At 43.7% G+C, this 12,298-nt stretch overlaps 3 protein-coding genes across 3 annotated transcripts; all 3 read left to right on the top strand.

The window, feature by feature from the left end:
- LOC107620181 lies at positions 950–1,426 on the top strand. Its single transcript, XM_016322385.1, has one exon. The coding sequence runs from the start codon at positions 950–952 to the stop codon at positions 1,424–1,426; it is 477 nt and encodes a 158-aa protein (XP_016177871.1).
- LOC107620180 lies at positions 5,537–6,048 on the top strand. The gene is made up of 2 exons (XM_016322384.1): positions 5,537–5,657; positions 5,774–6,048. The coding sequence occupies exons 1-2, from the start codon at positions 5,537–5,539 to the stop codon at positions 6,046–6,048; spliced, it is 396 nt and encodes a 131-aa protein (XP_016177870.1).
- LOC107620179 lies at positions 11,579–12,298 on the top strand. Its single transcript, XM_016322383.1, has one exon. The coding sequence runs from the start codon at positions 11,579–11,581 to the stop codon at positions 12,296–12,298; it is 720 nt and encodes a 239-aa protein (XP_016177869.1).

Raw genomic sequence — 12,298 nt, 5'->3', positions numbered from 1 at the left:
ACGACAGTCGGACACGCCAAGTTGTGCTTGCGGCTCTGTATGTCGTCGCCGTCTTTGGGTCTGTCCGGGTGAATATCTCCATCAATATATCGTCCGGAAAGACCTGGTCACCCATCTCACCCAATGACTCCGCCAACTGAGTTGCCATAATCTCAACTGCTTTCCTTCTCTGCTTTTTTTTTTAAATGCCGTGACTTAGAACGTCCAGAACAAAATGGAGTAAACAATTAAGGGATGCGTGTAATATACACTTCCCCACTCTTGCTAGATTGTAGCGCTCTGGCGCGCGGCTGTGCATCATGATGGGTCTGTCACTCACGTCACATTAAAAAAACGTAAATGCCCCTTAAACACAAAAAAATATGAAACACCTCATTAAGTAACATCGTCTTCCAATGAGATTAGGTGACAATAAATTCGTTTTATTCCAGTTACAGTCAACATACGGCCATTGCATTGGGAAGACTCCCGCAATAATGACCATGGAAAGCCTTTTTTATTTTTTTAAGACGTTACTATGGGCCAGCAGTCCGACACGGTTCAAAACAGTAGAAAGAATCCATCCCGCAGACCAACCCAATCTCCCTATAGACCCGGATGCAACCGTATCGTACAAGATATATACATATGAATTATTTTTTTTTTCATACCATTTTTCGTAGAAAAAGATTATACCAATTGGAGACAACGGGCCACATTTTTTATGTTAATGGTTTGAACTTTAAATCGTCAGCTAACAACTCCATGGGGGAAGATGCCTCCGCCCTGTGGCTAGGGGCTTTAATCGACCATTTCCTGCTAGGTTGGCGTCACAGGTGTCAGTCAACAACAAGACCGTTGGAATGCGAGGACATGGTGCCATTACCAGAGAGGTGAATATGAACCCTCGTTGCGAACTGCTATTTCAAAAGCTACTCTATCACTCTCCCCGTGAACTATTGAAGACACAATGCAGAGATCCTCCTCCATAAGCTCGTCCTCCGTCGATGCACCGACGCCTCGCTGTCACTGTGGCGTGACATCGCCAATCAGAACCGCTTGGAGATCTGACTATCCAGGCAGAAGGTTTTATGGATGTTCTGGGTACGGAACCAGCAGGAAATGCTCGTTCTTTCAGTGGTACGATCCAGAGCCGCCGGCTCGTTATTCCGATGTCATTCGCAGGTTGCTGGAAACAAACGAGTGCATTAGAAGCGAGAACACAGAGTTGAAGAAGACAAGACAAGAACTCCTAGACGAGCTGCGTCGTTTGCAACAGAGTGTGCATGAAACAAGGGCAGAGCTCGAGGCTGCCGTTGCAGCCTCTACGGCCATGGAAGACAACATGCTTGCGAGTGTCGTGATGACGAGGAGGCGTGGAGTTGTGATCATCGTGCTGATATCCATGATCGTCTTGTTGGTTCTTTTTCCCGATCGAAGTCGCTAGCTAAGCCTATTTTATGTTTTTTTTTCACGTCTGGAGAACATAATTACTTCAAACGATTTGTTTAGCCTGAGTTGTAGTGTGGATTTGATTGCATTGGCATTGTGTTTTCAATCTAATTGGATAATTTTTGTTTCCCCTATGCATTCTACTAAGTATAATAAACTGCGATACACATCAATCCATTCGAAATGCACAATTTAAACATACCCGGAATACAAACAACGATTACACTTGGTCCATATGTACTCGCGACGGATTTATGGAGTGACAGCCTACTTGCCGCATATTCGATCGAATCACACAATCGGCCGCTCCCTTAGGGAACTAGACAACCCACTCCCACAATTATAACGCGCTGAAGGGACATGTCTCTCGGCCACTCACCTTTGAATGTGGTGACTCTGTGTCGGCTCACAAAATTAATCTAATCCAACGAAATTTTCGTCAGAACAGCACCGTTAACGCCTCCAGCCCGTTTGCGATTATTTTCGCGTACTGTGATCATATGATCACCCATGATGGTCACAGGATTCCATGGAACGCCATACTGACCGGCAACTCCTAGCTTGATGAACGGGACGATGCACATCGATTCCAAGTCAATCTTGCACCATATGGTCGACAGTCCTCCGTACGGGGATCGTTCATAGCCGACCAGGTGTGGGATGCCGTCGAGCACACGCATCGCCTGCACGTGCTGAATTGACCTACAATTTATCCTTATCTTGCTCAGAAGAAAGGTTTCTGCATCCAACACGACCACATGCGTTGCAATCATCAAACTACGTCCACCCCAGTTGACCCACACGGCCTTACCAAGGTGGAACGCTGATCCCTCGTCGAGGTGAGTGAGACGCTGATCGTTTATGTACGCGTGTTTCCAGCTTCCATCTGCGAAATTGAAAATATTACAGTGCAAAAACCTGTCTAGGACGTGCTTCTTGGACATATGGACGACGCAGTAATTGTCAGTTCCCGCCCGGTATCCAAATGCGTAACCGAAGACGGCTTGTTTAAGTAGTTTGTCGGCCGGATCGTCCAGTTCCCGAGCGACTCGCAGCAGCGGGTTCCATAACAGGAGTCTCAAATCAGGACCAGTCGTGCTATACTGCACGCAGATCACACCGCAATCGGAGCCGATAACAGTCCACCATCCGCGGGGACCCAGTTGTTCTGGCATTGGCGCGGCTACTCTTCCTCCGTCTACACAGTCTACAATACAGAAAGATTCGTTTGAACCGTACGTCTCCGGGTCACCAATCTGGAGCAACACCTTACGGTGTTTCTCGATGTTCGCGAGCGTGTTGTCTCTCCTAAATCTGTCGGAAGACAGTCGGACACGCCAGGTTGTGCTTGCGGTTCTGCATCTCGCCGCCGTCTTCGGGTCTGTTTGAGTGAAAATCTCCATCAAAAGATCGTCTGGAAAGACCTGGTCACCCATCTCAGCCAACGAACCCAGAAACTGATTTTCCATATTCGAAATTGCTTTTCTTTTCCCTTTTTTTCCCTTCTTATGCAGTGAGTCAGACTATCCACAACAGGGACAATCGAATAAGCATTTAAGGGAACCGTATAGTATACACTTTCTCACATTTGCTGTATTGTATAGTCGTCGATCGCGTAGAGTTAGGCATCATGATGGGTCTGACCATCTTGTTCCGCGGGTCGTCTTGAGCGGTCACTCACGTCACATCAAGAAACGTAAATGCCCCTTAAATACAATAAAATATGAAAAAATGGTAATAATAATAATAATATTAATAATAACAATAATAAAAAAAAATAGTTGGCCAGGACGAAGGTAGGCAGGTGGCCTCAAGAAATGTAGCGTGGTTTCCTCTCTCTCTTATAATAACGTGAGGGATAAATGTTAAGGGTAATGCTATGGAGCTGAAGCCTTTTAATTTCAGCAAGTGATGAAATGTGTTGGACACATTTTTGATGGACGCGTGTTAAAGTTGGGAGTACACGCGCAGACAAAATTATATTTTTAATATTATTTAGTTCATGTTAATAAAAAAAAATTATATTTTTATATTTTTTAATGAGTATTTATTTGTGACGTTAAAAATAATAATAATAATTAAAGTTTGATTTATTTAATTCACACACACACACACATATATATATAGGTTTATGGTTTAGGGTTTATGGTTTATGGTTTGGGGTTTAGTGTTTAGGGTTCAGGGTTTATGGTTCAGGGTTTATGGTTTATGGTTTAGGGTTTAGGGTCCATCGTTTAGGGTTTAGGGTTTATGGGTTAGGGTTTAGGGTTTAAGGTTTATGGTTTAGTGTTTAGGGTTTATGGTTTATGGTTTAGGGTTTAGGGTTCCATGGATTAGGGTTTAGGGTTTAGGGGTTAGGGTTCAAGGTTTATGGTTTGGGGTTTAGGGTTTAGGGTTTAGGGTCCATGGTTTCGGGTTTAGGGTTTAGGGCTTATGGTTTAGGGTTTAGGGTTTAGGGTTTGTGGTTTAGTGTTTAGTGTTCTATGGTTTAGGGTTTAGGCTTTAGGGTTTAGGGTTCAAGGTTTATGGTTTGGGGTTTAGGGTTTATGGTTTAGGGTTTAGGTTTAGGTTTAGGGTTTAGGATATATGGTTTATGGTTTATGGTTTATGGTTCAGGGTTCAAGGGTTAGGGTTTATGGTTTATGATTTATGGTTTATGGTTTATGGTTTATGTCTTATGGTTTAGGGTTTATGGCTTATGGTTTAGGGTTTAGGGTTTATGGATTATGGTTTAGGGTTTATGATTTATGGTTTAGGATTTATGGTTTATGGTTTATGGTTCAAGGTTTAGGGTTTAGGGTTGAGGGTTTAGTGTTTAGGGCTTATGGTTTAGGGTTTATGATTTATGGTTTATGGGTTATGGTTTAGGATTTATGGTTTATGGTTTAGGGTTTAGGGATTATGGTTTAGGGTTAAGGGTTAGGGTTAGGGTTTAGTGTTTAGGGTTTAGGGTTTAGTGTTTAGGGTTTAGGGTTTATGGTTTATGGTTTAGGATTCAAGGTTTATGGATTATGGGTTAGGGTTTATGATTTATGGTTCTAGGGTTTAGGGTTCATGGTTTATGGTGTAGGGTTTATGGTTTAGGGTTTAGGGTTTACGGATTATGGTTTAGGGTTTATGATTTATGGTTTAGGGTATATGGTTTATGGTTTATGGTTCAAGGTTTAGGGTTTAGGGTTGAGGGTTTAGGGTTTATGGCTTATGGTTTAGTGTTTATGGTTTATGGTTTAGGGTTTAGGGTTTAGGGTTACGGTTAGGGTTTAGTGTTTATGGTTTATGGTTTATGGTTTATGGGTTAGTGTTCAAGGTTTATGGTCCATGGGTTAGGGTTTAGGGTTTAAGGTTTACGGTTTATGGTTTAAGGTTTATGGTTTATGGTTTAGGGTTTAGGGTTTAGGGTTAAGGGTTACGGTTAGGGTTTAGTGTTTAGGGTTTAGGATTTATGGTTTAGGGTTCAAGGTTTATGGTCCATGGGTTAGGGTTTAGGTTTTATGGTTTAGGGTTTAGGGTTTAGGCTTTAGGATTTAGGGTTTAGGGTTTATGGATTATGGGTTAGGGTTTATGATTTATGGTTTAGGGTTTATAGTTCTATGGTTTAGGGTTCGAGGTTTAGGGTTTAGGGTTTATGGTTTAGGGTTTATGATTTATGGTTTATGGATTAGGATTTATGGTTTACGGTTTATGGTTTAGGGTTTATGGTTTAGGATTTAGGGTTTAGGGTTTAGGGTTTAGGGTTTAGAGTTTAGGGTTTAGAGAAGGCCAAAATAATATATTAATTTTAATGGAATCTTTTTTTGCAATTACTTAAAAAATAAAGAATTTATTTATTAATTTCTTGAATGAATATATTTAGTTTAATTTTTTAAATTAGTTGGACCATTATCGTGTTATTATTACCGTCGCTCCCTCCTACTCTTGGTTATCTTCTTCTCCTTCCTTCACCTGGTTCTCTTTTTCTCCTTCATCTGCCGTCGCAAGCTGCCCCTTCTATTATCTCCACCGCCAACAACGACTCAAATTTTCCTTTACCTCTCCTATTCTTCAGTTTTCTGTTTCTAGAATCTTCTAAGCTTCTTCTGTTTTCGAACTAACCAAGTAGATCTCCATGGAAACGAGTCCCGGCCGTACGATTAAGCTCCTCTGCAGCTACGGCGGCAAGAACCTCCCACGCGCTACCGACGGCGGGATCCGTTTCATCGGTGGCCACACTAGAGTCACCGTGGATCGTTCCATTTGCTTCTCAGATCCATTTTTTAGTGTTGTTTCTCTCTCAATTTTAAGTGTTGCTCGTTTTTTTTTTCTGTGATTGTTCGTTAACATGTTTATGTTTTGCGTTGTGCAGACTTGTTGGTAAAGGTAGGAGCGTTGTGCGGTTCGTCTGTGACGTTCTGGTGTCAATTGCCGAACGAAGACTTAGAAACCTTGATCTCCCTCACCAACGACGAAGATCTGACGAACATAAGCAAAGAATATGACCGAGCTTCGTCGAAACTACCTCATCCGTTGAATACCAGAGCCGTGCTGTTTCGGCCAGAAACGTCGAAGAAGGTTTCTCCGGCAACGTCATCTCCGTTGAAGAAGTTGAAGATGGCACTTAACATAATCCGAAATATTTAACTCTGATTAATTTAATTTTACGTATTCTTAATTTTCTTATATACGCCCACCTATATTTTTTATATACCAATAATAAACATAAAAAAATAACATTTTTAAAATAATCTACTGACACAAAAGCTAAAAAAATATTAAATAACCAATTACATTAAATTATATTCGGGATAATCTTTACCATTGAACTAAAAATATATAAAGGATCTAATGCCCTCCTATTAAAAAGGCGCACCAATAAATAAGTTTTTGGCGTTTCGGTTCCCAAGAGAGGCCGGCGTTCCAAATCCGTGCCGTTCGTGTTGATGCGCATGAGGTGGGCAACTCTGTGACGCACTGACCTAGGGTCTGGATAGCTGCAGACTAGCAGGTGTATATGTCAATTCGGGGTATGAGACAATACACTATGTATAGATATTTATGCATAAACAAGTATGGCACAATCTTTGGACAAACCGGTTGATCGGTACGATGGGAAGGGAACCGAATAGATAAAGGTATCTAGTGTATTATCCATTTTGGCTTTGTCCCATCTCCCAACGAATGCCTTTTGGCGGTGTACTGATGTAGGAAATAAAGCATTACGCCCATTGCAAAAGTTGCACGCAGTCCCATGCCTGTACGATATAATTTTTAAAATAATGGGTGGAGGGGGTGGGGAAGGCATGGTCAGATTTAGCGCCGTAATGGAAGCCTGTCGGTAGTTTTGGATAGAGTTGACCGCAATCATCCTAGAATAGTGATTGCAAAAGGAAATTTTACAGTATATATAGTGTCACTCAGAACTTACACTTTTGGATACGGAACAGACCATAAAACGAGGCCGCATACGAACGTACCTTACGGGCGAAAGATTTGTCACGAGTGTGACGATTACAACGTATACCCGTGACTCCACCCACAACACCCGAGTAACGTTATCATAGACGCATCCGTAAACAGAGTACACAACCGTCGGATTTTCCAAGGGTCTTTGCAATTAAATATACCCACCCATCCTTCTAAGCCACCATTATTCGAAACACACCAAGAAAAAAAAGGAAAAACAATGGGCGACGGAGAAGCACGATCGAGCTCCGACGGTGACACATGCAACAGGTTAGACAAGTTTCATTTATGACTATTACAATACAACAAAATACAGTACGTTGCATATGCATGGTAGACGAATATTCGCATTAACAACCACGTACGGGGTACATGCAGGGACGTATGCGAAGAGGTCCACGACGCAGATACAGTTGAGCACTCGCAGCCCCCGCAAGCATCCGAGGTAAATCTTCTGCTCAGGTGTACTTCACACAATCTTTCAACAAATAACTGTTCGATTTTGGACATTTTTGTTTTTATAATATGTAGCTCCCCGGTGGACCCAAAGCTGACTCCGGAACCTCAGACGAAGCTCGACAGCCGGATGATGTTAATGCGGTCAAGGGTGATCAGAGCCAGTCGGAAGAGGACTGGTCGTTTCCGAAGATCGGTCTCATCGTCAAGGACTTGATGAGGGGCCTCGTGGAAAAGGTTCAGGTTAGGATTTACTCCTTGGCCATGTATGTAACCTGTCTTGTTGGTGTTCCTTATCATAAACCGATTTAGCTTACACTTTGACAGAGGGACCTTGTGAAGGAGACCGACTACTCAGCTGCTGCAATCCCCGAGAAAACTATCGTGTTGTTGGATTCTGACGGAGAGACGGATGAACAGTCAACCCTGCAGTCCATGAAAGTTGCGTCTGGCATCTCTAGTGGAACGCCGGTTGCCCCAGATCTGGCTGAGAATAGTAGTCAACCCCTGACAGCAACCGACAGCATCATGCGAAAGTTTTTCCGAACACCACCATCGGCAACTAGGAATGCCAAACGGCCTCATTCTGGTGAGGGAACCGATAGATCTGTGCGATCCGGCCCCAACAGGGAAAAGTCTACCCTTTCAACGAGCAAGAAGGTAAATAATCAGTTAGTTAGTTTAACGCAAAATGTGACTACCGACTGACTTTTGACAAACATGTGTTGTAGATGAGGTTCAAGATCACCCCTGCCATGGATTTCAACAACCGACAGTCGGCCCTATTTGCATACATGTTCGACGGGAACCTTGATCCATGGTAAAACTCGAGCATGTGTTTGTTTAAACCCGCTTAAACCCGCTTATCGCGGTTATTTTCCCGCCTAAACTCTTTCCTCCTACTGTAGCGAGGAACTTGTTCGTATTGGAGTCAAGTCCGCGAACAGAGTTGATTTACACTCCTTACTACCGGGAAATGACGTTGACGACAAGGTATGGCACATGTCTACGCTTGTTTTGACGACGAAAAAACACGTATAACGTACCGCGATACTTCATCGGGTTCTTTTTTTTTGCTGCTCTTCGTTACCAGATCATACATATGGTTGCCATGACAATGACCGGTGCTGAGATCCTTGCCACGTCCCCCTCGTACTGGTGCCTTCCGCCGTGTATCTCGATAACTTAACTCTATCTGCTGTTGGTACTCGAAATGAATCATTGCGCCGTTAACGCTCGTTGACAGTCGTCCGCGCTCTGATACTTATAGAACATGACTTATTTTATTCGTCAACGTTGTCTTTGTAGGATGATATTCTGAACGGGGAGACGACGGAGCTAATGCACAATCGTTACATGGAGAAATGGATGAGGCCATCCCGATTCCTTGAACTTGTCTGTTGACGGAGTACCATTTGTTAATCGAAACCTAAACCACGAACAAGTGTCTTAAGTGGATTAAATATACGTTTTTTATTTTGTGCAGATTTATGTCCCCATACAGAACGCCTTGGGCCATTGGTTTCTGATGCTCGTGTCTTTCAAAGACCGGGCAATTTACAACCTCGATTCATCGCCGAACCAGTTCGAGACGCCTCATCGGGAAGACCGGATCCGGAAAACGGTTACCAGACAATTTTGATTTTCGTCTTTACTTTAATTTGGCATACCATGCAACCATTTTGATTGTAGTCTTTAATTTAATTTGGCATAGCATGGAACATGACGTGCATAATAGCCTTCTGACCTATGTTTCGCGGTTCGTGCAGGCAAGGGTCTTATACAACGTGACACAGGCAGTTTACGAGAAGCACTTAATGAACTTACCAAGCAACTTTGGAGATTTCCAGATAAAGAGCCCTGTAGGGATACCAAATTGTGGACAGAGGTATGTTATCACAAAGTGAAACATGCATGTATGAGAGTGAAGCATTTTTTTTTCCGGAATACATACTGACGGTTACTGTCTATTCGTCCGACCAACATTCAGCATGAACTCCGGGATATGGGTCATTGGGTGGCTCAACATGGGGGACAAATTCAACCCGATCATGGACGGGATTGTAAGTATGCTAAAATAAAAACGTAGATTACGGCTATTATATCATAGGGACACATTAAATCCGATCGTTTACCGTTTTGCAGTTACGGGAGAACGAGATCAGGGCGACAACTGCGGTAAACCTGACCAGCACACCATTCAACAAACTCAGGGATCGTGTGTTGAGCAAGGCAGAGTTATGGCGGACGAAATCAAAGAAGAACACCTAAGTCGACCACCTGGTACTGCGTAGGATACATGGTTCAGCCAGCTATGACGCCTATGTCCCCATGGCCAAGTTAGTATTAGGTTGCTTCCTTCTCTAGTTTTTTATTTGGGTTCACTGTGAGCATGCGTGCTGATTCAAGTTAATCATACTCGCAAATTAAGACTTTGTGTGTTTACGGCCTTTCCTTTCATGTTTCGTATTTCGTGCATGGACGCCTGTTGAAGTTTTCAAGACTAATCTTCCTTAATTATATATATACATATGAATGAATGCGATGATGATTAGTTAAAATATATTTTAATTAGATTTTATTTTAACCCTCCTAACCATTGAGTAAATACGCACCAACGCGTAACGACAAATCTAATAAATGCCCTCAATTAATAATGTTATTTCTGTTTACAATGCAAGGGCATAGAAGGTTTTTTTTATATTTTTTTTTGAAAAAACGATAATGGATTTCACCAACCAAAAGATGCGTCGGTTAAGTCCGAGGGAACTAGATTCCAAAGGGTGATCCTCAACCATAAATATACTAGCATGCCTATTCTCAACACCACTGGATAACACCGTCTTAAGCATATACACTGCCAGTCCCTCGTCCAACGTGAAGTTACAATGGAGCGCTTGTCTACCGCCTTCGAACTACCCCGCGACGTTTGGTTAGCAATAGCCATTAAAGTCGCGACGAACTCCATCGCGGACCTGTGCAGGTTTCGTATGACGTGTTGCGTTGCGCGCGATGTAGGCGACGAGGATACTGTGCTCAGGATGGTTGCCATACCACCCCCGCATGAGATGAATTGGTTGTGGATACGGGACCCTGTAGGGCGAAGATTTTTCGAGAGGTGCATTGAGATTGGTCACCCGGAGCTTCTGTTTCGGGAGGCGCTGCGGGAGCTCTACATACGACGTAACCACGCCATCGGATGGAAAATGCTGCAGAATGCAGCAAGCAATGGGGTAGACGCTGCCAAGTATGCACTTTCAATGGAGTTGCTCATCCGAATGGACGACAGCGAGGCCAAAAAAGAAGGTTTGAAACTATTTCGCACGCTCGAAGCGGGTGACTTACTCCCCGCATGTTACTCGAGTTGCTTCGCGGTCCTCACAATTTCTTGGCCAGATGAAGTCCATATGCCGAAAAAGGGAAAAGAACATACGGTCTGTTACTCGACCAGATGCATGACCCGAGGCCATATGGGTCTTCTCTATGACTACCGCCGGAGGGCGGCAGAGCGGGGCTCCGTCCACGATGTCGGAGGCGCCGACCATATTCGGTGCATTCGCTGTCGCGCCGACTACGAGGTGGAACGATACGTAGACATTCCTAGGGTTTAGGATTGTCATGCATATTAGGTTTAGTATTGACGTATAATATTTCGGCTTAGTATTGACGCATAATATTAGGTTTAGTATTGACATATTATTTAATGAATGGTTTGTTTTTTATATATCCTTGATGTAAGAATTTGACGGATTTATATTATCTACCCAATTACTCGTTTATATATCCCAACGGATAACAGGCAAACTGTTCTTTGGTTAAACCGATACTTATTGTGGGATATATTGACCGGGTACTACAAAACATATAGAGAAAAAAAGAAATTGGGAATCCCGAGCGACGAAATGGACAAAACGAAAGTCATAAAGTTACTGACCGGAAAGTTTAAAAAAAATATCAACAAAAAGAACTCTGAATACAAGAGACGTGTTTGCTAAGGAAGTCGTGTGCGAGGCGACGGGAATGAAGCGGCAGGCTCCCTAATCGATGTGAGTGTGGCTGAGTTGGTGTAGAGGTACGGTACACAACCGATGTAATTCGATCACAAACGGCACCGGGTGACTATAAAGATGGACAGTCAGACACCGTAAACAACAGCCTTTGCGATAACTGCTTGGAGCCTTTGTGTTGTCCACTGCTTACACATAACGGCCCATTCATCAATCGTCTCATGCATTCAATACAAGGAAAGGAGATGTATCGTCCGACAGGCCCCACCAACCTTCCCCACGATGTTTGGACCTTAATTGCTGGGAGGACCGCAGCACAGTCCGTCAGGGACTTGTGCAGTCTCAGGATGTCGTGCACCGCTGCACGCAACGCAGGGGAGGAGGATATCGTTTACCGATTCGCCTTGATTCCAATTTGGGACCAACGGTGGTGGAGTATGAGTCCCATGCACCAGGCAGGAAGAAACTTCTTAGCGCGATGCAGGCAGAGCGAGAACCTGGAAGTTCTGTTTCGGTCTGCTGTGTCTGACCTTTTCCTCGGCGGGAGTCGTCTTGCGGGGATGGAAATGATGCACGTTATCACAGCCCAGGGCCATTCGGCAACACAGTACACGGTGTCGATGATGCTGATGCTACGCGACGACTTCGAGTCAAAGAACAAGGGCTTACAAACATTTCGTGTGCTTGAGGCGGCCGGTGCCTTAACAATCTGCAAATTGGTGTTCTGCGGCGTTATCCAGGGGATGTGGACACACATGCGTCGCCTGCCAATGCTAAACGCAGAGAATTTAGTCTGTTCTTCGCATGCATGTCCAAGCCATGGAAACATGGGTGCTATTTACCGCCGTCAACGCTATGGTAGAGGGTGGGACTTAAACGATGGTGATGGAGGTGCTGCTCATATTCTGTGCGTGCATTGTCGGGCAGATTATGAGTTGATCTTGTTTGTCCACCTCTTTGACTAA

Source organism: Arachis ipaensis, chromosome B10, assembly GCF_000816755.2.
Source record: "Arachis ipaensis cultivar K30076 chromosome B10, Araip1.1, whole genome shotgun sequence".
NCBI lineage: Eukaryota > Viridiplantae > Streptophyta > Magnoliopsida > Fabales > Fabaceae > Arachis > Arachis ipaensis.
Note: the sequence above shows the minus strand (reverse complement) of the source record. Positions and strands in the feature narration are given on the sequence as shown.

What these genes read in the sequence shown, in the direction of transcription:
- LOC107620181 (XM_016322385.1), top strand. Translation starts at nt 950, where the DNA reads ATGCAGAGATCCTCCTCCATAAGCTCGTCCTCCGTCGATGCACCGACG.
- LOC107620180 (XM_016322384.1), top strand. Translation starts at nt 5,537, where the DNA reads ATGGAAACGAGTCCCGGCCGTACGATTAAGCTCCTCTGCAGCTACGGC. An exon ending in CACTAGAGTCACCGTGGATC is followed by an intron (nt 5,658 to 5,773) that starts GTTCCATTTGCT and finishes TGCGTTGTGCAG; the next exon opens with ACTTGTTGGTAAAGGTAGGA.
- LOC107620179 (XM_016322383.1), top strand. Translation starts at nt 11,579, where the DNA reads ATGTATCGTCCGACAGGCCCCACCAACCTTCCCCACGATGTTTGGACC.